General features: G+C 39.5%; 2 protein-coding genes across 13 annotated transcripts in view; one reads left to right on the forward strand and one right to left on the reverse strand.

The window, feature by feature from the left end:
- LOC126266769 (protein NDRG3) overlaps positions 1–4,408 on the forward strand; it is a 481,178-nt gene extending 476,770 nt beyond the window's left edge. For all 12 annotated transcript variants that reach the window (XM_049971295.1, XM_049971297.1, XM_049971293.1 and 9 more), the window contains one exon: positions 3,070–4,408. In XM_049971295.1, coding sequence (XP_049827252.1) covers positions 3,070–3,236 — 167 coding nt within the window. In that variant the 3' untranslated portion in view covers positions 3,237–4,408. The remainder of the gene's footprint in view (positions 1–3,069) is intronic.
- Positions 4,409–14,679: 10,271 nt separating this feature from the next.
- Positions 14,680–25,956, reverse strand: part of LOC126266773 (multifunctional methyltransferase subunit TRM112-like protein) — a 32,130-nt gene continuing 20,853 nt past the window's right edge. The window contains exon 4 of the mRNA XM_049971306.1: positions 14,680–14,925. Within this exon, the coding sequence (XP_049827263.1) occupies positions 14,824–14,925 (102 nt within the window). The 3' untranslated portion in view covers positions 14,680–14,823. The remainder of the gene's footprint in view (positions 14,926–25,956) is intronic.

The following is a 25,956-nucleotide window of genomic DNA, read 5'->3' on the forward strand; positions in this document are numbered from 1 at the left end:
ACAGATGAACCGAACAATAAAATTGACCAGTTACTTACAGACATAAATTCTGTTCATGATAAGATACATTTTATGAGGTGCATTCAAGTTCTAAGGCCTCCAATTTTTTTTCTAATTAACTACTCACCCCAAATCGATGAAACTGGCGTTACTTCTGGACGTAATCACCCTGCAGACGTACACATTTTTCACAACGCTGACGCCATGATTCCATGGCAGTGTCAAAGGCTTCTTTAGGAGTCTGTTTTGACCACTGGAAAATTGCTGAGGCAATAGCAGCACGGCTGGTGAATGTGCGGCCACAGAGTGTGTCTTTCATTGTTGGAAAAAGCCAAAAGTCACTAGGAGCCAGGTCAGGTGAGTAGGGAGTATGAGGAATCACTTCAAAGTTGTTATCACAGAGAAACTGTTGCGTAACGTTAGCTCGATGTGCGGGTGCGTTGTCTTGGTGAAACAGCACACGCGCAGCCCTTCCCGGATGTTTTTGTTGCAGTGCAGGAAGGAATTTGTTGTTCAACACATTTTCGTAGGATGCACCTGTTACCGTAGTGCCCTTTGGAACGCAATGGGTAAGGATTACTCCCTCGCTGTCCCAGAACATGGACACCATCATTTTTTCAGCACTGGTGGTTACCCAAAATTTTTTTGGTGGTGGTGAATCTGTGTGCTTCCATTGAGCTGACTGGCGCTTTGTTTCTGGATTGAAAAATGGCATCCACGTCTCATCCATTGTCACAACCAATGAAAATAAAGTCCCATTCATGCTGTCATTGTGCGTCAACATTGCTTGGCAACATGCCACACGGACAGTCATGTGGTCGTCCGTCAGCATTCGTGGCACCCACCTGGATGACTCTTTTCGCTTTTGCAGGTCGACATGCAGGATTGTGTGCACAGAACCCACAGAAATGCCAACTCTGGAGGCAATCTGTTCAACAGTCATTCAGCGATCCCCCAAAACAATTCTCTCCACTTTCTTGATCATGTCACCAGACCGGCTTGTGCGAGCCCGAGGTTGTTTTGGTTTGTCGTCACATGATGTTCATTAAACTGTCGCACCCACGAATGCACTTTCGACACATCCATAACTCCATCACCAGATGTCTCCTTCAACTGTCGATGAATTTCAGTTGGTTTCAAACCACGCAAATTCAGAAAGCGAATGATTGCACGCTGTTCAAGTAAGCAAAACGTCACCATTTTAAGTATGTAAAACAGTTCTCATTCTCGCCGCTGGTGGTAAAATTCCATCTGCCATACGGTGCTGCCATCTCTGGGATGTATTGACAATGAACGCGGCCTCATTTTAAAACAATGCTCATGTTTCTATCTCTTTCCAGTCCGGAGAAAAAAAATCGGAGGCCTTAGAACTTGAATGCACCTCGTACAATAAAGAGAGAGCAAAATAGACAATTAAATGTCTTGGACATCACCATAAAGATTCAAAACAACCGACACACAGTTTCCATATACCGAAAACCGACAACAACAACAATTATACACGAGACATCACAACACCCCAATTCTCAAAAACAGGCAGTACTGAGATACATGCTCCACAGACTAAACACAGTACCATTGGATACAGACAATTACAAAAAGGAAATGAATATTATAATACAAATAGCCACAAACATTGGATACAAAGAGAACTTAGTACCAAAGCTGAACAGTAAAATCAAGAAACAGAAAAGAACAAACACCCAACTGCCATCAACAAGTGGACAAAATCACACATAAAGAAATACACTAAATACAAGAATAGAAACAGCACAAAGTGAGAAAGAAACAGAAAGTAAAAGATGGTACACAATGACATACAATAACAAATACACAACAGAATATCCAATATTTTCAAAAGAGAAGGCAGAAAAATAGCCCACCAAACCAACAACTCAATTCAGAAATACTTCTCAAAATCAATAGGAAAAACTGATCTGTATCAGAAATCAGGAATATACCAACTGAAATTCCATAGATGTGATGGAAGATACATAGGTCAAACCAGGAGGACATTTGACACGTGATACATAAAAAAACATTAAAGAGCATGGAAGTATAGGACAAATCATTCAACATTTGCAGAACACTTACACCAACACCAACATAAAATTACAACCAGAGAGACAGACATGGAAATCATAAGGGTAAACAACAACAAAAAACACCTCCTCACCTTACAAGAAAACTACCACATCCAAAATACCATAACAGAAAAGACAATTTCTCTCTCTCTCTCTCTCTCTCTCTCTCTCTCACACACACACACACACACACACACACAAATTGTTTCTTAGGTTGGCAACACTCACAACATGAACATAAACAAATGAATAGGCATAAACACTGTAGCAGTGATGAAACAGTTAAGAAAGTCAATTATAAATAGTTCAGTGCAGGAAATAACACAAAATGCAAAAAACTGCAGATGTGAAATGAAGCCTGTCAACATTAACCACTGCTAGCAAGAAGGGAAGGTGCAGACTATTTAAAGAAACACTGTAAGTAGCTTACAGACTAACTTTATATGGAAAACACTGTTTTTAACCTAAAAGAATCAAAAAATAAATGTACAAACATATGTATCCAATTTACAGATTGCCACAGAAAATGCTTCAAAATGCGTCTGGTGAAATTCTTTTTAATTACATCGTAGTCAGCTCAAGATAGAAACTATAATAACAGATGTTAACAGCTGCTGCGGAAGGTGGCCACTGGCCACACAAACAAACGTATAAGTGATTACAGTACAACTAGAAAAGTTTGAAATGTGAAAGCAATATGATGTAGAGAAGATGCTGAACATTCCTAAGGAATAAATGGGATGATAGATTCAACAGGAACTCTAAACATTTTAACTCATGGAAGTATAAGGCTTCTCCAAGGTGGTGGCTCAGATACTCTTATTCACTGTGTTTGATGGGGAAGAAACTGATTCCATAACTGCTTCAGTGTGTGTATATCTTTGTGCCCACACGTGTGCATGCGTATGACTACTTTTTTTGCCGTGCTGTACTAAAATTTTTAGATTGAGTATAATAGCTGATGTAGTGTCTCATTCTGTTTCAGTTGCACCCTTGACTGAGAACAAAATGGCCACCTATCGGCAGGTATCCCTCGAGCGATTAGATTTAGCTAGCAAATTGCAAAATCAAGTGCAGGTTAACAGTCCTGTCTGGTCAGCCTCTGCCATAAACATAACTGAGAATCCAATATCTGAGGCAGTAGTGTGTTGAAATAGATAGGGAAAGCATGAAGTTTACCACTATTGTTAAGCAGAATCTTTTTGTTATTTTATACCACTAGTGGAAAATTAGTTCGATAACTTTTGACTCCAGATTCTGTATGAGTCATCAAAGGCACAATGGAAAAAAAACCATAACTTCAGGTAACTTGGAGCACAAATCTCTCGTATGTTACACCTCAAACCTGGAGTTATGATTTCAGAATAGTATTGATGGCAACTGTCACATCTTTTTTTTTTTTTTAAATATCTATGTGTATCTACCTGCTTCTGTCATATTTTTGCTAGTACTTAAGTTACACTCAGAATTTTAATAGTATAGTTAAGTGTACTGTTATTAATTTTTGCCAGTGTAACTTTATGTGCAAAAGTTGCTTTGACTGTAGTTTAGTTAGATATGTGTGTGCAGTGCAGAGACATTCTGTTTCCTGTAACTACAACTGTGTAACGGAGCCAGAGCTTTTATTGTGCTGGGCATTTTTAAGATAACACAAATCTGTATAATCAGTGCCTCATTTAATTTCGGCAGCCATGTAGTCTTAGACTAGGTTGCACTACCAAATGTGATACAAATTACTGAGCTAAATTCATGGAATAGCATAGAATTAAGAACACAATTAGGACATACGTATAGTGCAAAATTTGAGATACACTGCTATTGACAGACATTACTTGTAGCATTTCTAGATCAGAGGCAGGCACTTCAGATTAATTACAGAGTGCCCAAGAAAGCAAGTTTGTCACTATATTAATTGTAGATGGAAAGCTAGCAGTGAAAACAAAAAAGAAAATTTATAATACATGTAGTGCAGGCCAGAGTACTGCTTTTGTTATGATACTGCAGGAAATATATTTTAATGAAATTTTGTAAAGATGCAATGTTGACAATGGACATATGTACAGAATTTACAAAAAAGTGTAATATTTGTGCAGTTTGTAAATAGAAACTTATATAAAATATTTTGTTTTGTAGGTATAGATAGTTGTATTGTGTGTTAGTATTTTCATTTTTTAAAATTTTTGTTTCTTGCATTAGAATTCCCTAGCTGATACAAAATGTTTGATGGTATTATTTGTTAACTTTCTCTTGCTCAAAATATACAGGTAACTTCCAATTTGTTTAAAGTAGTATTACATTTGAAAATAAATGTTATCCTTCTGGAACCCAAGTGAATTATTTTTCATAGCTCTATTTGCTTATAGATCCTTTTGCTAGCTTCCTGTCGATACTGTCATCTTCTCTGGTTTTTATTTGCACAGGGTTTCAGAAAAAGCAGCAGAACAACATGCAAGGTATGATTATCCATTTTGTTTTGTAACACACCAGTGATTTTTAAAATTGTAACATACTCTATAAAAAGAGTGGCAGTTCATTTTCTCTTGGATAAGGAAATATTTCTATGCTAAATGACCTTTTCCACCTCATACACTGGCGTGAGTGAGTGTATCTTAAAATTTCAGCTTAATCATATATGAAACTTTTACCCAAAAACACACTTGTTCACTTGGTGTGCAATAAACTGGGCACTAGAACTTGAGGTAATGAATTCAACAGATAAAGCTGTTAATGATTCTTGTCACTATTTTCTTTCAATAACCGACCTAGTATTGCAATTTCTTTTGCATCTGTGGTGTAAGGATGGTCAGCACAATTTTGATAACTGGAAGAATGCTGTGTTGATTGAAACCTTGGTACAACTAATCACTGTTTCAAAAATTATGCCGGATTTGGTTCTTTTTACTCAATGTCGCAACCAGTCCTATTCCTTTCCCATACCTGATATATTGGCAATGTTTTACTGGTGTCAATAGTGGAAAAACAACTGTATATGCATAAATGAAGTTTTCAGTCCTCTTACCATGTCAAATTAGAGTAAAAACTTGAGCTGCTTGATGATTAGACTACCTCCATAAGGAACAACTGTCTGTCATGACTGCATGTGTATGGGATAATAAATTTTATTGAAAACAATACATTAAGAATTTGTCTTTATGTTCCTTTACCTTTCCCACCAGTAATGAGCATTACTATAATTTATTAATTTTCTAGGAACAAAACAAGCAATAGTACAATTATACTGTATACACAATTGTTTCCACTAACACAACACTAATTATTATGATACAGTCAATCAAGAAGGACACAGCCATGTTTTTTAAATGTAGACGCACAAATTACTAGACTGCCATTTATTCTTTGTTTCGATGTCTTGGCTTGGAGAAGTAAGCCATGCCACTGAATAAAAAGTGTGCTGTGACAATGTGGTTGACATAACCAAGGACAAGAGAAGAAGACACAGTTGTAAAATATTCAGTTGTTATATTTTGAGCTGTGAAGTTCACATTTATAGTGAGGTTGAGAGATTGTGGTGTCCCTTATGAAGAGATGTTAATCTGAAGAATCATTGTATTTGAAGCCAAAATATAAATTCCATCTACTGTACAAATGTTGTATTCATTTTTAAAACTCCGTATTATTGTAAACCAAGGACTTCCAGTGCCTGTGGTAGAATTTGGAAACCTAGTCAGAGCTTTTCAAGATTGGCAGCCATTAAGAAATAAAAAGGTGCACTAACCTAATATTCATGTTATAGCTCACAAACAAATTAGACCTTTACTATGAAAGGAAAATGCATGCACAAAGAAATGAATATATGAACAGAGCAATAAAGCAATTGTATGTTCTGAAAGACATTCTAGTTAGCTTCTCTCAGAGTTCAGATACCATGTTCTTTTGTCATAACAGAAGTATTACGTGTAAACTGCTGATTCGTCAAATCTCACATACATTCAGAGGCACACTATGGAAGAAGTGTAACGACTAGTTTTAACATACACATCATCCTGTTGAAATAACCCCAAATACATCGAAGCAAATGACACTGCTTCAATATCCTCCCTAAATTCCCAGTTAATGGCTAGAGTGTGGAACAGCTGTGATCATTTCCGACACTTAGTAGTGGTGCCTCAAACAATTATGGCACACTTTCACGCTGGATAATGTATTTGGGAAGATGGAATTCAAAGTTATAAATGCCTTGTGCAATCTTGATTATTACTATAGTTCAAAATGTAGATATATCAACTGAGAAAGACTTTTTGGCAAGTGGGATGCCACAGTATTTAATGAGAAGCTTAACATATTTGAAGAAAACTTATCTGGTATCAACAGTATGACATGCAATCCTTGGTGTGAAAGGCACCAGCAAATAGCAGTGGTTTACAACTGCACACTTGTAGCAGTACACCAACACTGCATGGATCTATGGGGTATTCCTACCATTCAGGTGAGGTATCTTGTCAGTCATTTTTGATGACAAATTCTTTGGTCCATAGGTGTATTTTTGTTGACAGTGCAGCATCTCTACAAACTGTAATGTCATGATATAGGCAATGCGAATGTATGGAAGCCACGTATTTTCCTATCTTCAGACACTTCAGTCTGGTCACTTGGTACCATGTGGGAGCACATTGATCAGCCAGAACACGATGACCATCTAACAATTGGTATGCCCACCTTTGGCACGAATAACAGCAGCAAGGTGTCGTGGCGTGGCATGGAAGCAGAGGGGCCTCGGTAGGTTGGTAGAGATATACACTGGCCTTGTGACATGGTGGATTATCTTGTTGAAAAGTGACACTGGTGTCTTGAAACACGATCATGATGAAGGTCATGAAGGGGTGAACGTGATCTGCAATCAGTGTATGATACTCCTTGGCTGTCATGGTGCCTTACACGAGCTCCACTGGATCTGTGGATGCCCATTTGAATGTTCTCCAGAGTGTAATGGAGCTGTCACCAGCTTGTCTCCATGCCACAGCATAGGTGTAAGGAGCTGTTCCCATGGAAGAGGACAGATTTGCACCCTCCCATTATGAAAGTATCAGGGCTTATCAGACAGTGTAATGCTCTGCCACTATGTCAACATCCAGTGTTGATCGGCTACCCATTTCAGTTGCAGTTGACAATGTCACGGTGTTAACATCGGTATGAGGCTGCGTCATTGGCTATGGAAGCCCATCGTTCGCTACACTCTGTGTTCAGACACACTTGTACTCTGTCCAGTACTAAAGTCTGAAGTTAGTTTTGCCACAGTTCACTGCCTGTCCTGTTTTACCAGTCTGCCCAGCCTACAATGTCTGACATCTGTAATGAGAGGTGGTGCTCAATCCCATGACATCTTAACGTATTTTCACCTTGATTTTGCCAAATGTTGAAGACACCACAGCACTTCTCGAACACCTGACAAGTCATGTGGTTTTCAAAATGTCATGCTGATCCTCCGGGTCATCATAATCTGCCACCGACCAAACTTGGGCAGATCACGTGCCTTCCCATTATAGACATGACAGCAAGCTCACTGATACTACACGCAACATGCTTGTGTCTGCCTAACATTTACTCCTCGCCAGGTGAAGCTTCTATCGCCTGGATGGGTTTATGCTGAAAAGGCGGTCGTCATGTTCTGGCTGATCGGTGTATCTCCAAAGTCCATTGCATTCAGTATTTACCTACACCTTTTGAAATCTTTTGTATTTCAGTAGGAAATTTACACACATTACAAGCTAATAGTTTGGACACTTCTGAAGAGAAAACAGCTATGCCTCCAATGAAAAAAACTAATTATTTAAAATATTTACATCATATGTAGGGTCTTACAATTAATTGTTCGAAAAATGGTACATCTAAGACCTGCAATTTATTTTTTACCTCCAGTATTATTATACAATTACACCTCACTCTTTACGACCAGACAATTTAGAAAAGGACCTTTATTTGATATGAACTAGCAAAGCTGTCTTGATCTCTTAATATTATGTTTCACCTCGATAGGATCACATTCAGAATATTTGACTCTTTCAGAAAGTAGACTTTTTGATAATTTAATAGATATATGGTTTTCAGGTTATTTGCAATCATAAGATTCGTGTACCTGTTGTATATCTGGAACCAGGGATCATTTACTTGGTGGTAATTCATTACTGAGATTTCTCAGGTTTTCTCTAAGAGCATGGTGCTGAGAATCGGCCTAAGCAAGAGGGGTAGCCCCAGCGTGTGGTTCAGGCCGTCCACGTGGGTAGGAATTCCATGTTGACGATGTGATGAGGACTGTGCTTTGTGTCAATGAAGGAGACTTGTATGCCGGGAGTGCCAAAGATGGCAAACTTTGTGAAACCATAGCAGCAGACATTTCACAGCTCGTGTAGAAATTAATAGTAGCCAGAGGAATCATGATACCTTAAAAAAAGAGAAACACATACATTACCATTATTTGCACGAAGTTTCTGATGGTGTAATCAGATTTTCAATATCTTTATTCATTCAAAGTTTAGTACGTGACTTTAAATTATACAAGTAACACTCGGCAACAAATTTCTAAAATCTAAGCAGTTCATCCGATTTTGTTGATCGACGTGTGTTTAGAAAGCTATTAGTGTAAACCTAAATTGGTATGAATTGCAGGCATGTAACTTCAATAGTAAACGAGTATTGGAGGTCAAAGTGGCCGATTACTATTAATTGCGTCAGGCCATAAACACTCCAGTTACATGAAAAAATGGTAGCAGCATGCTTGTTTATATTCATTCGTCTGTCTGTGTTTGTATCCAGAAATTGGTCAAATATTGATTATGTTTTAGAAAGTATATAGGCATAGGCTACTGGCCTGCTTTTATTTTTATTCCTTTGATATATATTTGATTTGTTTATGGATTTTGTAATGTGTGTTAGAGTGTGTTTATGGTCAGGCCTTAGGAATATTTATTTAATTTCAAGTTATTTAAATGTAAATGTAGTAGTTCGTATGTGTTTCAATATGTTTGTGAGTATGCACTGGCTTGGAGAAACAGCGGGAGCGCTCTAGCCAATCACAGTGCTCGTTAATGGGGAGACTGGATGGAAGGGGGGGGGGGGGTGGAGTACTAAACTGTCGCAGAGGACACAGGGGAGTGCTGGATGGATGGTCGCGGGAATTACGTTGAGAGTGGGGCAGTTTGCACAGTCGCAGGAGATTGAAATATTTCATAGTGCTGATTTGTGAGATTTCCGTGGGTTCTGCTGTGAAGGCGTAGTATGCGTTTAGGAGTGAATATCTCGCGAGTTATGTTGTTGTTCATAACTAATAATGTGAAGTAGGAACCTATTGTTTCCTTGTTATTCAACTAATATTTTGTTTAACTGCTGGACCATCGACATCAGTAAGTGTTTTGCAGTAATAAATGGCATTCTTAAACATATTTCTGCTATCATACTCATCATTTAAAGTTGTTACAAATGGTACCTGCAGGTTTTATTTAATTGGAATCTTTCATTTATAAATTTCTATGCAACATTCAAAATTCGCAACTACTGAGTGAAAGGAACCTTAGACCATTCGATTCATGTGTATACTGCAGATTCAGCAGTATTTGGCTTGTAATACGGCAACTACATATCCTGGCCTCTAAACAATGAAACCAGCCAAAAATTTCAATATTTCAGCTCTGAGTCAGGGCACATAGTTGAGGGCCACTCATCACATTTCATTTTTTTGAAAGCCCACAGGTTCCCTTTTTAATGAAATCTAATATCTTTAAAGCTTTGGGTTTATATTGTCTCAATATCAATCTGAATCTTCAATAAATCAATTAGACCTCAAATAAGACAAATTCTTTTGCATGTAAATATTGCCTAGGTATCATCATTTATTAGCTTGAAGGATACAGAAATTTACACTCACAAATTGGACTTAAAAAATCAGTGTGTCTTTTTTAGATAAAGACTGATAAGGAAATCCACAACTTCAAAATGACATGCCACATTACACATATTAATTATTCAATTATTTTATTAGTTTTACAATTAAATTTTTACAAAGATTTGGTGTCAGAACAATGGGATCTTCTTGTGATTGCTCTCTGCCACAAATGTGTTGGTGGCCACAGCAGAAATGCTGCTATCTAAATGATTCATCTTTTGTATACTCTGTGAAGAATATGTTTCTACACAAATAAAATATAATGTATATAAAAGTGTTGTCACATGTATTTTATAATTACCATTAGCTCTTCTCACTTGTCATTGCTTTGACAGATGGAAATAAACTGCAATTGCCGATTTATTTTGTTGCTATTTATAATTTAAAGTATGCCTGCAACACTAATTTAAAAAACATTAATTTTATTGTGCCATACGGGTTTTACCTTTATTTTACACACACACAGCACTGAGAATACAAACATATATTTCCTTCATGTCATGTTTTGAGTTTGACTTAAAACTTGCATGTGATTGATATGAAGTTCTGACACAGACACAACAGATCGCTGATAGAAATACATAGATCTGAGAATGATAACGAAAGATCAAAGCAGATCACTTATTAAGAAAATGTGCAACTGAGACTGAATAATAAATGATAATTGCTTTAAATATTGATAAAATTGCTGTTCTATCATGATAAACATGTCAGTTATAGTCAAAATAAATGAATGTTTTACCACTTTCAAATGTACTAGTCTGGCAAAAGGGATATCGAGCTCTGGTGCTCACCTTTGTGGGTTCGTATCTGCAAATGCTCAGCTGCCGACATCTTTCACAAAGCTCAAGGTCTCAAGTTGAGTGATGCAAATAACCTCCTGCACAATTTTTTACAATTGAAATCAGTGTTCCGAAAGAGTGTGTCGTATCAAATCAGGATATCTCTATAACACATGGCCTTTGTATGCTGATACACCACAGAAAGAGGACAGGGATCTAATAAAATAACTTTTCCTTCTTACACGAGAGGTGTACCTCTATTAGGGGCTGTGACGGACGATTCACAGACCTCTCAAATTCTGTGCTGCACTGGTAAACACTAACACACAGCAAAGAAACAGTGTACTGATCATCAGTTGTCCACTTGTATCCTTCGGCTAAAGAAATGTGAGCAGTTTTTATTTCCAGAGACGATTCAGTGCACAGGTGCTAGTCAATCAAACAGGGGAAACATGGCAGATGATTTGATTGAGATGTGATATTGCATTCACATAATGGATTGAATCAACATTGTTCTTAACTTTGTTTTCAATGTGAGCCTTCATTGACAGACTACCACCAGTTTGAATGGTAACCCATCTGATTAAAATCACTGCAGAACCTTTTTTTCACCACAATAAAACAGTATTTGTTAACACGATGCACTTGTGCAACCAAAACATTTTTTACTCAATAAAAACTTTTAAAGGAAAAAACTTAATGCTTAATGAATAACACCTGGTACTTAGTTTAAAAACAGCAGCATGAGAAAGCCTGGGTGTAGATCATAATCTCTGTCTGCGACATGTCTTGCTCAGAGTATTGTTTTTAAAGTATGTACTGTCATTGTCTTGGTATTTACAAATGCATTTCATTGCATGACTACAGTTAACTGAACAGTCTGAAGACAGTTGCAGATAGCAATCAAAATTAGCTACTATACTTTAGTTTTAATAGGAAAATAGTAGTCTAGGCATTAAAAGTATTTTACTTCAAAAAATTTTATTTTTAAACCACCTTAAAACTGCCGTCTTCTCCTTACAATACTGTGCTTCACTGTCACACATTATTTCACCTTCAATGCATGAAGTGTCAAATTGCATTAGTTTACCTATGACATATGTTACTGCGATTGCTGTTCCATCTTGAAGACACATGTCTCTTGGCACGACTTGCCACAGGCAAATAAAATAATTCCACACAATGTGTGTGCTTTTACCTATATGACATCTTATTTTATAGTTTTCATTCAGGAGCATCATTTGTTGGTAAGATGATGCGGGGATACACATCACTCCATTGGAGTGGTGCCATCATAGTGTTTCTGGTTAAGTTCACCAAGTAACATTATCAGCAAGCATCTACTAAATGATCTTCCTAGGTTATGTAAGGGAACAGTGATTCTCAACCCCATCCCCCTCTTCCCACCCCTTATGCAGGAACAGGTAAAAGTAAAGTTTAAAAGGAAGCCAATCAGTTTGGAACAATTAATGTAAATAGAAGCTTATGGAATTATTTTTGATGTATTTCACTTATTGGCCTTAACTTGGGATGGAGCGAGCTATGAAAACATTGTGTGCATGACTCTCCAGATTACACAGTAGCTACTTCTCTACTTTTACAATAGAGCTGTTTAGAACTGTAACTCTACTCAGCCATCAAACTTCAGGTTTGCAATAGCAGGTCTCCATACTGGCTGTCCCATTCTTCTAATAGCATTCTTAAACTTCCTTCTCTGAAGTGATTGTGAGGGAATCTAATTCACAATTTTTGTGACAATACTCATAAGCACCATTTTCAAAAATATGTCCACAAAGCACCTGCTGATGCACAATACAATGATATTTGAAGAAAGGCAGGAAAGATTAGTCATTTGCACCCAAGGTAACAAATCCTTTGTCTTTATTTACCAAAGAAGGTGCTCCATCAGTAGTAACAGACACACGTTTCTGAATTGGCAAACCCTTTTCAGGAAGATCAAAATTGTAAGCACAGCTTCTGTTAAACTGAAATTTGAAAATATCATTCTTACAAAAATCATCACATTCCTTAACAACTGTGCCATCATCAAATGTTTTGCATGTTCCATCGGTACTTCTGATATATGAAATAATGTTTTGTTTTATGAAAGACTTTTTTCTACAGGCTTCACAAGAAACTCTTACTGTGATGGTAATTTACTTTTAAGGTTAGAAAGTTTCTTCCTCCTCAATTCACTACCAATAGCTGCTTCCGATTCGAAGTCTTCATGACTGTTCTAAATTAATTTCCATATTTCACTTTTTTGGTGTGGTTAAAGTAACATTACATATCGACCAAATAAACATATCTTCATGTAATGTGACAAAACTGTTCTTCCCATCTTCCCATTCACAATGGAAGTGGGACTTTTCCGGTGTTTAACTTCATTCATTTTTCACAAATACATTAAGAACAGTTCATCAAAACAGAATTTGGACAAAGATTTTGTAAGATTGACTCATAAAGCCATGGGCTGAGCATCCCTGCTCTACACAAAGGGAACTTATTGTATCATGATACCTTTGTTTAATTGTTACAGTGAACTCACAGACTAAATTGGCAAATGTGAAATACTGATTTCTCATTGGTTTCCTTCAATTTTTACAGAACTTAGTCTTGTATATTGATAAACTGTATTCTATGAGCGAAAAAAAGTAACCATCCTTAAAACAGTTTTGTAAATTATTTGAACAAACGTAAGCATGATCATTTTGTGAGAAAATGATGATCAGATACATGTTTTTACTTCAGCTCAAATGGGGTATGTAGATCATGAGAAGAAAAAATAATAAAGAAAACAGGAAAAGTTGTATTCATATGCAGCTAATGACACAAACTGATGATTCAGCAAGGCAATGTGAAATTTTCTATATGGTGAGGCAAGTAGTGCGTGAGAGCAATCATAATGATCAATAGCTTCTATATCAAACTGAAGACTTTGCAAAAGAATGACAGCCTCATCTACTGAGTGCATAAATAAACATGCGAACTTGCAATGCTTCACTTGAGGTTGCAAATTGCACCAATCCATTTTCTATTTAATTACATTTTTATGAAAGTCGTTATTTTCTGAGTGTTTGTTGGCAACTGAAAATACTTTGTCTATTTAAAAATACATAAACTGTTGATCAACCATAAAAATGTGTAAATTATGAAATCACTTACATCATCTCCAGTACACTTTCAAAAAAACCTCAAAGTTAATTCCAATGCCCTAGTAATATGTGCCGATTTAAAATTATCAGTACTAATTTTCTCACATCAAAATATAAAACTGTATTAATGTGCATGAAAACAAAGATACGACACGAGTGAAACAATTTATTTTTAAGACGGTTCTAAGACAACATACTACTAAAAAAGATTTATCTTGGCTTCTGACAAAAACTGGAATATCTTTATAGTGAAGCTTGGATTAAACTTTTCTGCTGCATCACACAGAAATAATAATATTGACACATCTGAAAAGTGAGAAAACCTTTATTAGACAGTTACAATTTGTATCCAACATTGAATGCACAAATAGGAGACACACAGAAGTCGGAGGGATACGTACCTGTTTCACCACAAAAATCTCAAGAACTGAGGACTCTTCCTCGGTTGACATAATTGTGTAGCGTGTCTGGTAGACACATCATTCACCAGTTAGTACAATGGGCACCACTGAGATTAGTATTGTCCTAAATAGCGACAATCCCATCTTGTAACCTTACATGAACCAAGACTGCAATGCACCATTATGACCCACAGTCTCACTGACCCCCAATCATTATTTACAGCAGAAAGGAGACAGACATAATAACAGGCTTCTGCTGGCATTCTCTGAATGCGAACATATCCACTGGACAGTTTGTGCAGCCGATTTATGTGCTTGTGTGCCTTATTGTTTCAAAGTGGTATGTGGTACAGTCAATTGTTTTATTATACACAATTTCATTTATTAAAAAATTAATTATTTTTGTAACATAAACACTATGTCTTGTCATAAAATAATTTAATATTATACAATTTAACAAAGTGGAGATATAACAACACACATGAACAGTTTATGAAGAAATAATTACAGCTCATCTTCATTTAGTAACATGTTTGGAATTCCTTGATTTATTGGAAACTTCCTCCCTGATTCAGGGCAGATCAGTTCTCCATTGATTATTTCAACCTGAAAGAAAAAAAAATTAGTTCTCAGTTATAAATACAACAAAAATGAGAATATAAGATTATCAAGACAGATTATCTGATCATGGCCTACAAATTAGAGGAGAACGAAAAAAATGTACAATGGAATATGCAGAAATGAAAGCAATGCAAATACCTGGAACTACTTCATAAGCCACTGAGATGGCCCTTATAAGTGTAGTATGTGTATGCAGCAAAGAAACAATTTCATCTGGATGATTAGTTCATGACAAACAAAGCACAATGTTTGACAGGATGGGAAATAAAATAAGTTGTGTCTTTTCTACAGAACCATCCTGGGATTTGCCTTAATACGTATAGGAAAACACAAAAGAACCTAAATTTGGATGCTGGAATTGGGACTTTAAACCCACTCCTTTCAACTGAAAGGTCACAGCTCCTTGATTATGAACTACCTAGGTTCAAACTTAACCACATGGCAATGGAAGGGAAAAATCCATTTGTACCCAGTAACAGATATGCAAGGTTTTAACCACTTAATCTTCTTTAACATGTAATCCATTCACAAAATAGTTAAAATATTGTAAGTTGTATTCTAGCATTCATAATCATAGCACACCCCCTAACAAATCAAAATTTTCTTATTTAATAAATATTTTTCAACAAGGAACAATTTCATTACAAAATTAGTTCAAACAAATTTTGAACAGGTCTGGTCACTGATTGCCCGACAGTAACAGAGACAATGGACAATAAAAGGCATGCTCTAATCACAAAATATTGGGTCGATACATAAGTCTGTAGCATTTTCCGTAAGTTTCATACACACAATATGTACAAGTAACTGTGGCTTTAGTCTTTAATAATATATTTTCCTACACTACTAACAACGGTCTGACAATGTTCGAGAACTTTTCGATCCTGCAGCTGTAGAAATTATGTGGTTTTGAGATGAAGAACTTGTTGAGCCACATTCAGAACACATTTTCACCCAGAAAGGACGTTCCTTGGAGATTACTCAAAAGAGAGTGGAATATGTGAAAATCAGAGGATGCAAGATCAGGTGAATAACATGGGCCCAGAATGACTTCTCAACCCAATTCCTGTATAACGTTTTCTGTTGGGCTAACAGAATGCAGGCAGATGATATCGTGGAGTACCATCACTTCAGGCAGTCTTCCTGGTCATTATTCTTGGACTGTGTCTGCAAGACATCACAGTTGTTGATAATAAATTTCAAGAATGATGGTTATAGTTCGGGAAGCAATTTGTAGCACACCACACCATTGCTGTTCCACCAGATGCATACCATTATCTTCTGTGAAATGCGCAGGTCGAAGTACAGGAAGTTGCTGCTTTGTTTGGTATCAAACATTCCTTCCTTTTCCTTACATGAAGATGAAGCCACCATTTCTCATCACCAGTAATGATACAGCTAGGAATGGTTGGTGTTGTTCACAAACCAAATGCTGATGAACAGGTAGAGATGCACATATGGCCACCCGCTGGTTTTTATGACCCTGGCTTAGAACCCTGCTTTATCTAGCACTCTCTGTCTCCTATTTGGGGCATCATGAACTCCACCAGAAGCCATCATCTTCACATCACTCACTGCATTCAATTGTTCCTATAGTAAGTATTTCTCAAGATGCTGCACATCAAGCCACACCACAGATCTCAGGAGACTGGCAGTGAGAATACACTGATATTGCACAGTGCTACTAACCTTAGCAGCTGGCCAGTGGTTGTATCTTATATCCACTAGCAAACGAACCAGTTTTTATAAAGGACAATTCAGTTATTGATGTATCACAGCACCACACAAGCACTCATAGTATCCCTGAAGTTATGTATACAAAGATTTCAACTTGTACAAATTGTAAATTAATGTGTCAATATTTTATTCTTTTTATAGATGTTACCTCAAACTACAGACAACACATAACATAGGTGAGGGGAGGACTGCCAAGAGAGAACTCCATGCACACATGCAACAGGGGTAGGGTTGGAAGTCCTGGCACGGACTCTCTAATAGTAGCCCACTTGGTCGGTCTATTTTTGGGTAAATCGTAAACATTCTGAACTGTTGGCTGTAAAACAGAGTCTAATGTGAATGTTTAGGTGTCTGGTTGATTGTGACCACACAGCCAAGAATTCCTGTCGTCTGACCCTCAGTGTTGGGATACTAGCTTCCATCAGGAGGCTGTCTATGGGGCTTGTATGGCGTCTGCCAGTTCCAAACTGCACACTACTGTGTTGAACTGGGTTTAAGCACCTCAGTACCAACAATGATGTGATTTCCATAAAGATTTCATCCAAAATCCAGGTGGGATAATATCAAAGCTTCGTAAAATCCCAGAAGAACTGTGCAATCTGTTCTCTAAGAGGTGCTGCTGAAAAACCTGAGGGCATTAAGTTCAATCATGCAATTTGCTTTTCGCTGGCATATGTACGGTAACCATGTGTACTATTATCAAATGAAGGGGCAAAAAATTTGCAATTTTCGAAGACTTCAGGTAACTGATTACCTAGGTAAAGTTCTGGGTGAGTCAACAAAGGTGCACAGGGCAAGTTTTTGTAGGAGAAAATTAATGCCTACGATTCAGTGCCCAGCTTTTCACTTTCTGTAATCTCCCTGGAGTTGGTGATCTGTGATGCAAAATAATAAAGAAGTGCAATATAGGCTAAGAAGATCAAAATGCACTGAGGGTGAGACCACAGATCACACTGCCACTGACTGCCTTGAAGAGGTGACACTCAAAACTGATCTCTGAGGTACTCCATTTTCCTGTACACACTGGTTGTTGAGGGATGAACCTACCTGGATCTGGAACAATTAGATAGGAAATTCTAGATAACAATTGGGAGGCAATTCTGGAAACACCATTCATGCAGCACAGACAGGATGTAATGGCACTGGGTGGTAACATAAACCTTCAGAAAATCAAAGAACGCATTGATCAGGTGTTGGTGATGTATGAAATAGCTGCACACTGCAGATTCCAGATGTATCAGTTGATCTGTGGTGGATCAGAGCACCTGAAAGCCACTTTGAAATTTAACTACAAGTCCTCTGGCTTCCAGACTCAACAGTCATCAGTTACTCATTATTTCAAATAATTTGCACAACCCAGTCATTAAGGAGATTGGCCGAGATTGAGTCAAATTATGCAATTTTTTTCCAGGTTTCAGGATAAGAATAATAATACTCTCTCACCACTGGAAGGGAAACTCCTCATCTCACCATATATGAGTGGAAAATCCGAGGACGTGTTTTATGCTGTCAAGGTTTTTAAGCATTTGACTGTGGATTTTATCACAGCCAGGAGCTGTGTCTCGACACACTGCTAAAGGACTGCAGCACTCCTATTCACTAAACAAAACACTGTATTGTCATGTCCTGGAATAGGACCTATCACCAACTCTGGACGAAGGTGTGGTCTGAATGATGCAATCAGGATATTGATGACAATGTGGGCTGGGGTCTACCAAGTTACTTTTAAAGGAGTGAAAGGGAAGAAAATCTCCTTGGATACTTAGCAGAGGTGATTTTGCAATGGAGAGGGGAGGTTGTTTGCTTCATATGAAGTGAATAAGGGTGCGAACACTTGAGAATTCAGTATAAGAACAATTTTTACTTTCCAATAGTTCAGCCTTATCTGGAGAGATGTCTTACAGTGACTTCATATCTTTGTAAATCAATGAGTACACATTAACACGGTATATGTTAATCCATTCCAGCAATTCCCTTTTCTTGAGTTCTGTTTTTTCCTATCAGAGACAAGCGCTCTGCTTGCAACTCATTCCGACAATACAGAATAAATATTTCAAGCACAATTGGAGACAAGTTGGTGCTTGTTCCTCTTTTTGTTCCAACACACAGAAAATGTCAATTATTACCCACTGCTACTACTAGTGAAACTCTATGGAGCTTGTTCTTCATCAACAGGCAGAAAACTTAGGATAAAAATGTTGCTCAATACTTATTGTAAACTCAGTTGCTCTCCCTAGAATGTGTACATACTTCGTGATTTTTTTACAACAGCAGCATCAAAGTGTCACTCTGAGGTTCAGCTGTAGTACCACTTCTTCTGGTTCCTGGTAGTGACTGTCTTGTGTCCTGCACTGGCTGTTTATACACTTGTTTTTCAAGGACTTTCGTGTGACTTTCTCCCATGGAGACGTTTTCCCTGACTCTTCTGATGGTCTTCCTGAAGATTCTTCCAGAACCTTCCACAGGGTTCTCAAACTTTCAGGCTGTATTCCAGCATCACCTTGATGACCAAGACTGTTGTCCTCGCCATTACTGCACTGCAGCTTTCTCAGTAGGTTGTAAACAAATTTGACTTCATATGGAGGCCTGGCCGACTTTCTGATATCCGACTCACATCATGCCTTGTCTGGTGTCTTAAATATTACTCTTAATAAATAATCTTTATCAGGTTTAGCACTACAACTGACATTAATGTTAATGAAAGCCATTTCAGCTCTACAAGGGGGTATGCCAAAAGATTTAGCAAAAGCTCAGAATTTTTTTTATTTACAACATAACTTTTACAACTTTTCAAACTCTCTCTAAGAGCACTTACACATTTTTCCAGCCTTTGAAACCACTTCAAAAATGTTTCAGTCCAAGCTTCTTCAGAGTGGTAACTTAAGAGCATTGCCACACGTGATGTTAGCCTCTTCACTGGATGGAAAATGCTGCCCATGATTTTTGCCTTTGTCTTTGGGAGCAAAAAGAAGTCACACGGAGCCAGGCCACGTGATGGGGGTGGGTGCAGCAACACTTGCACTTTTATCTTCTCCAAGACGTCCATTGTTCTGGCAGTTGTGTGGGTTGATACGTTGTCGTGATGCAGAAGGTGCTTAACCTTCTATTTTTGGTGCTGTGACCACCATGTGGCAATGACTTTTGGCAGCAATCTTTAGTCGCATACCACTCAGTATTGATTGTGCAACAGGTGTCTCAAGGTCACAGGTGTAAGATGATCCACCTTTGTGAAGAAAGTGGGCACCATCATCTTTCCAGATCTCTAATGTCTGAACTTTTGTGAGTGGTCCCTCACCTGGAAAGCACCATACTGTAGACTGCCTCTTAATTTTTGGGTCATACTGGTACATCCGCGTTTCATCACCTGTGACAATATTGAGAGTCTTTGGACTGTAATTCGTCGAATTCTTTTAAGCATAAAACACCAATCCGTTCTTGGGTGTTTTGGGCTTCTGTCAGGGAATATGGCTCAATGGGCCATTCTCTTGTTTAGGCTTAAATGATGGTTTGCATCCCAGTTGATCCAGTATTTAGGATTCCTTCAGTGTCACGAAATGCAAGATTTGGATCACTTTACATCATTTTCCTCACAGCATTAAAGTTTTTTGGGGGGGTCAATGCCATTGTTATGTGACCAGAACAAGGTTCATCTTCAAGAGACTGGTGACCCCCTTGAAATTTATGAAACAAAGTTCCATCAATTGTTCCAGAAGGGGAAGACTGTGCATCAAAAACACATACCATAGAAGAGTGGCATTCTTCTGCAGTTAACTCTGTGATCATTGCACAAAACCTATGGTGTGACAGATCCATGATGCACCGTGTCTGACTCAGAACTACCTGCTTCTCCACTCGCCATTCACATATGGTTTGAAATCCATTGTGGGGGAACTGTCGCACACCCTTCATGATTGAAAAACAATGTTCTTTAAAACTGAAATAATCCCATTCTTGTTAGACTTCTGGTGTAAGAGTTACTAAAACCATTTGGAACAGCCCTCATATCATTGTACTTTTATTGTATTTAGATTAGTTTCATTCATTTTACATCTTCAGGTTGCCCATTTTAGTTTGGTCCATTGAATTGCCTGAGCAGGCAAGATGAGTAGCTCTTGCAGTTCAACAGTCAAGATCAACTGGCAGCCTGGAGATGTTCAGTGAATGAAACTGGTTATAAAACAATAAATCTATAACAATATGTCTAAGGTGGTTTTCACTAATAATCCACTATTAATAAAACTTTCTCTCCTTTGCTCATAACCATGCCACTTCTTACACTAACAAAATTCTTTAGCCATGACAGTATGACTTAAGACCTTATGCATGCAAGGATAAGTAGTTTTGATTTTCCGGGAGTTTCTGGACCATACTGACCAGAACAGCAGAGCCTTGTTTCAATTTTGATTTTTCCTTTTCATCTCCGTGAGGTTTCAGTTTCTGCATGAATTTTCATATCTTGACTTCTGGGCCTGGAAACACACATTCTTTTCTAAGGCAACCCTTGGCTCTTTATGCTAATGGTTAGTGGCAGATTGTTTGTCCATTTCACCCTGAGATGTAGATGGGGCATATTGGCAGATGTCCTCCTCTTCCCTGGTGATACCAGGAGAGAAAGAGGCATCTCTGGCTGTGTCATTGGGGTACTTTCCACTGGTGTCGTGAGTCTGAGGGTGGTGGTGTCCTTTAACTCAACTGAGAATCATGCTTTAGCATGTGGCTAGGTCCATGAGCTGCTGTTTGAGACCATGCTGTCACTGTGCTAGGAGTGGTTTTTGTCAATGTCTGTGGAACTCAATGTCATGCTGATTGTGCGAAGTTGTTCAAACTTTTTCTTTGCATCTTGGTATGACAGCCAGTAAAGTGTGTTAATACCTGTATTTTCTTCTTCCTCCTCGAAACTAAACATGTTAGCGAATGAGGAAGTAGGGAGGGGGAGGGTGTTTGTGTGTTGTTTTGGGCAGTTTATGCATATAAACCATAACCCATGATCTTAACTTTCTCACGTAGAACATTTCCATTGAAGGCACAGATGAAAGCTCAAGTTGGCTGGTTGGTTTAAAAGAGGGGGGGAAGGGACGAAACTACGAGGTCATCGGTCCCTTGTTCCTAATAAAACAATGCCACAAATGTTACAATAAAACAAACTACACATATAACACCAAACGAAAAGAGAGGAAAAACCACAAATGAAGGAAAGGCAAGGAACACTAAAAGAAACAAAAGAGGACAAGAAAACAGACACTAGAAACAGAAGAGAATAAAACAAGACAGCAGATTACAGTAGCTGGCCAACCACGAGAATAAAAAGGAAAAGCCAGCCATTCTGCACATTAAAATCTCCATCCTAAAAGAACTAGGGTGGAGGACACAGAGGGACAAAGGACATGCGCTAAAACTTAGATCAAATGATAAAAATCCACCCTCCGAATAAAACGTAAAACTAAACCAGCCAATAAGGAGTTGTCAGATAAAATGAGTGGCAATGAGTCCGGTAACCCAAGATTACATCACTGGGCAGTCAAACTGAGACAGTGTACCAGAATATGGGCCATTGTCAACTGGGCACAGCACCAACACTGAGGTGGGACCTCACGGTGCAAGTGGTAACCGTCAGTTGCCCAATCATGGCCAATGCGGAGCTGACAGAGGACAACTGATTCCCTGTGAGAGGCCCACATGGAAGACTTCCACACATTCATAGTCTCCTTTATGACACGCAGTTTGCAGTACGTACTGTTTTGGCATTGTCTCTCGATACCGAAAAACCCTGCGGTGTAAGTCAGAACGCAGGTCAGGTTCAGAGATGCCCATCTCCAGAAGTGATGTCCACTTAGCCTGTTTGGTCAGCCTGTGCCAAAGTTCATTGTCTGGGATGCAGTCGTGTCCTGGGGTCCACAAAAACAACACTGAACGACGGGACCGGTCCAGGGCATAGATGGACTCCTTGATGGATGGCACCAAAGGATGATAAGGGTAGCACTGGTTGATAGAGCTGTAGACTGCTCAAGGAGTCATTACACACAATAAACGATTCCTCGAGGCATGAACGGATGTGCTCAAGAGCATGATATATAGCCACCAGCTCGGCGGTGAAAACACTGAAGCCATCGGGCAAGGAATGCTGTTCAATATGTCCTCCATGGACATACACGAAGCCAATGTGAGCATCAGCCATCGAGTCGTTGATATAAACCACTTTGTGGCCTCGGTACTTCTCAAGAATCTAGAGGAAGTAGCAGTGGAGAGCCGCGGGGTTAACTGGGTCCTTAGTGTCATGTGAAAGGTCCAGGTGAAGCTGTGGCCTTGGTGTACACCATGGAGGTGTATGTGAATGGACCTCAAGTATAGGTGGTAAAGGCAAAGACTCCAGTTCAGAAAGAAGGGATCGGACATGAACTGCAATTGGAAGCCCTGACCTGGACTGCCAAAATGGGAGATGAATGGCAGTGGGTGGGAAAAGGAGACAGTGATTTGGATGCGCAGGAGAACTATGAATCTGTGCTATGTAACTGGCCAGCAGATGTGCATGCCTAACCTGCAATGGAGGCACTCCAGCTTCCACAAGGATGCTAGTGACCGGACTCATCCTGAAAGCTCCTGTCGCTAGGCGAACACCACAGTGGTGCACTATGTCAAGTAAACACAAACGCTGAGGGCTGCGCCAAACCATACACCATATTCCCATAGTCAAGGCGGGATTTAACAAGGGCTCTGTAGATCTGCAGCAGCTTAGAGTGATCTGCACCCCAATTGGTGTTGCTCAGGCAGCAGAGGGTATTGAGGTGCAACACTTCCGCTTAAGCTGACAAAGGTGAAGTCAATCGGGCATGGAAAACCAGCCCTAAGAATTGATATGTCTCCACTACAGTGAATAGATCGTCATTAAGGTAATGTTCTGGTTCTGGATGAACAGTACAATGCCAATAGAAGTGCGTAAAACAGGACTTTGTGGCCGAAAACTGGAAATCGTGGGCTAGAGCCCATGACTGTGCCTTGTGGATGGTTCCCTGTAGGCACTGCTCAACAACACAACTACTGGTGGAGCAGCACGAAATGCAGAAAACGTCTGCATACAGAGAAGGTGAGACAGACGGCCCTACAGCTACTGCTAGACCATTAATGGCCACTGAAAATAGAGATACACTCAATACAGAGCCCTGTGGGACTCCATTCTCATGGGTATTGGGGGTGGGGGACTATGGGAGGCACCAACTTGGACACGGAAAGCACGAAGCGACAGAAAATTCAGGATAAAAATCGGGAGTGAGCATCGGAGACCCCACTCATATAATGTGGCAAGGATATGATGTCACTAGGTCATCTCATAAACTTTTCGTAAATCAAAAAATTTGGTAACCAAGTGTTGGCATCTGATAAATGCTGTTCGGATGGCAGACTCGAGGGACACATAATTATCAGTGGTAGAGCGACCCTGGCGGAAGCCGCACTGACATGGAGCTAGTAGGCCACATGACTCTAGGACCCAACCCAACCGCAGACACACCATACATACCCGCAGATTACAAAGAATGTTACTGAGGCTGATGAGCCGATAGCTATCCACAACAAGTGGATTTTTACCGGGTTTGAGTACCGGAATGATGGTGCTCTCCCACCACTGCGATAGAAAGAGGCAATCACACAAGATCTGGTTGAAGATGACAAGATGTTTTTAGTCAGATGAGGGATCTTTAATCATCTGACTGTGGATCCAATCTGGCCCAGGAGCTGTGTTGGGGCAATGTGCAAATGCACTGAGGAGCTCCCACTCTGTAAATGGGGGATTATGGGGTTTACAGTTGCATGTAGCTAATGAGATTATTTTCCTTTCCATCCACGATTTGAGGGTGCGAAAGGCTGGGAGGTAATTCTCCGAAGCAGAGGCTTGAGCATATTGCTCAGCAATTGTATTTGTGTCGGTAGGTTCTGTTAACACCGGGAACACCTGTTGGGGTCTGGTACCCGAAAACATGTTTGATCTTTGCCCAAACTTGGGAAGGTGACATATGGCACGAATGGTCGAGACATCTCTCTCCCAGCATCCCTGCTTCCATCATTTGATAAGTTGGCGAATGTGAGTACGGAGTTGTTTAAAGGCTATGAAGTGCTCCAGGGAAGGGTGCCACTTATGTCGCTGTAGAGCTCACAGAGGCTCCTTAATTGCTTCAGCAGCTTCCGGCGACCATCAAGGGTCTGTCTTTAACCGAGGGCACCCTAAAGAGTGCTCTCCAGTGTATAAATGGGAGAAGTCCTGGGCTGCAAATCAATGGCCGAATAACTACCTTGAGCCACAATGAAACGTGTGGCGGCACCAGTATTTAAGTGGCAGAGGTTGAACTGAGACAGTAAAGTTTTGAAATCTCTGCCTCGGCCAGTAAGCACAGTGCCACCCCACAAGGGGTTATGGGCGTTAAAATCTCCCAAAAGTAGAAAAGGCTTAGGGAGTTGATCAATCAGTGCAGGATACTACACCATCTGGAGGAAGATATACATTGCAGACAGTTATTTCCTGTGTCATCCTTATTCTGACAGCCACAGGTTCAAGAGGGATTTGAAGGGGCACAGTTTCACTACAGACTGTGTTTAAGACAAACACAAACTCCACCTGACACTTTATTATAGTCACTATGGTTCCTGTAAAACCCTTATAGCCGAAGAGGGCAGGGGCCCGCTTTGCCGGGAACCAGGTTTCCTGGAGGGCAATGCAGGAAGCAGATGTAAAGCTCAACAGTTGGCAGTGGAAAAAACCGCCACAATTCCACTGGAGGATGACATCATCATGAGACTGGGAAGGCATGGAACATTCATTCAATGAGGCAGTTTACACCTCGGGGTCACCTGCTGCCACCAACTTTTTGCCTGAGCAGTCTATATCCACTTTGTCTGAGGGTTCGGAGAGATATAGGTCCTCAGCGGACACCAGAATCTTCATCTCATCCACAGACGCAGAGCTTGGAGGTAGTGGTGGTGTGGGTGCCACCACAATTCCCTATGTCTTGGGGACCTTCGTTTTGAATTTCTCTCGCTGTTCCTTGGGTTTCCCTGGCTTGGAGGACTTTAATGATTCGGTCTCTGGGACTGAGGATGAGCGTGAAGCCTTATGCTCAGCTGCTTTTGGGCACTACAGTCATTGACGGGCGTCTTATTTCCCACTAGCAGAAACAAGGGAAGGGAGTGACCCAAGGGACCCCTTCCTAGCAAGAGCAACCGAAGAAGTTGTACGATTCTCTGGCTTAGAAGTGGGGACGGACATTCCCGATGTTTGGGAGGATGTTGGTC

This window comes from Schistocerca gregaria, chromosome 4, assembly GCF_023897955.1.
Source record: "Schistocerca gregaria isolate iqSchGreg1 chromosome 4, iqSchGreg1.2, whole genome shotgun sequence".
Taxonomy (NCBI): Eukaryota; Metazoa; Arthropoda; class Insecta; order Orthoptera; family Acrididae; genus Schistocerca; species Schistocerca gregaria.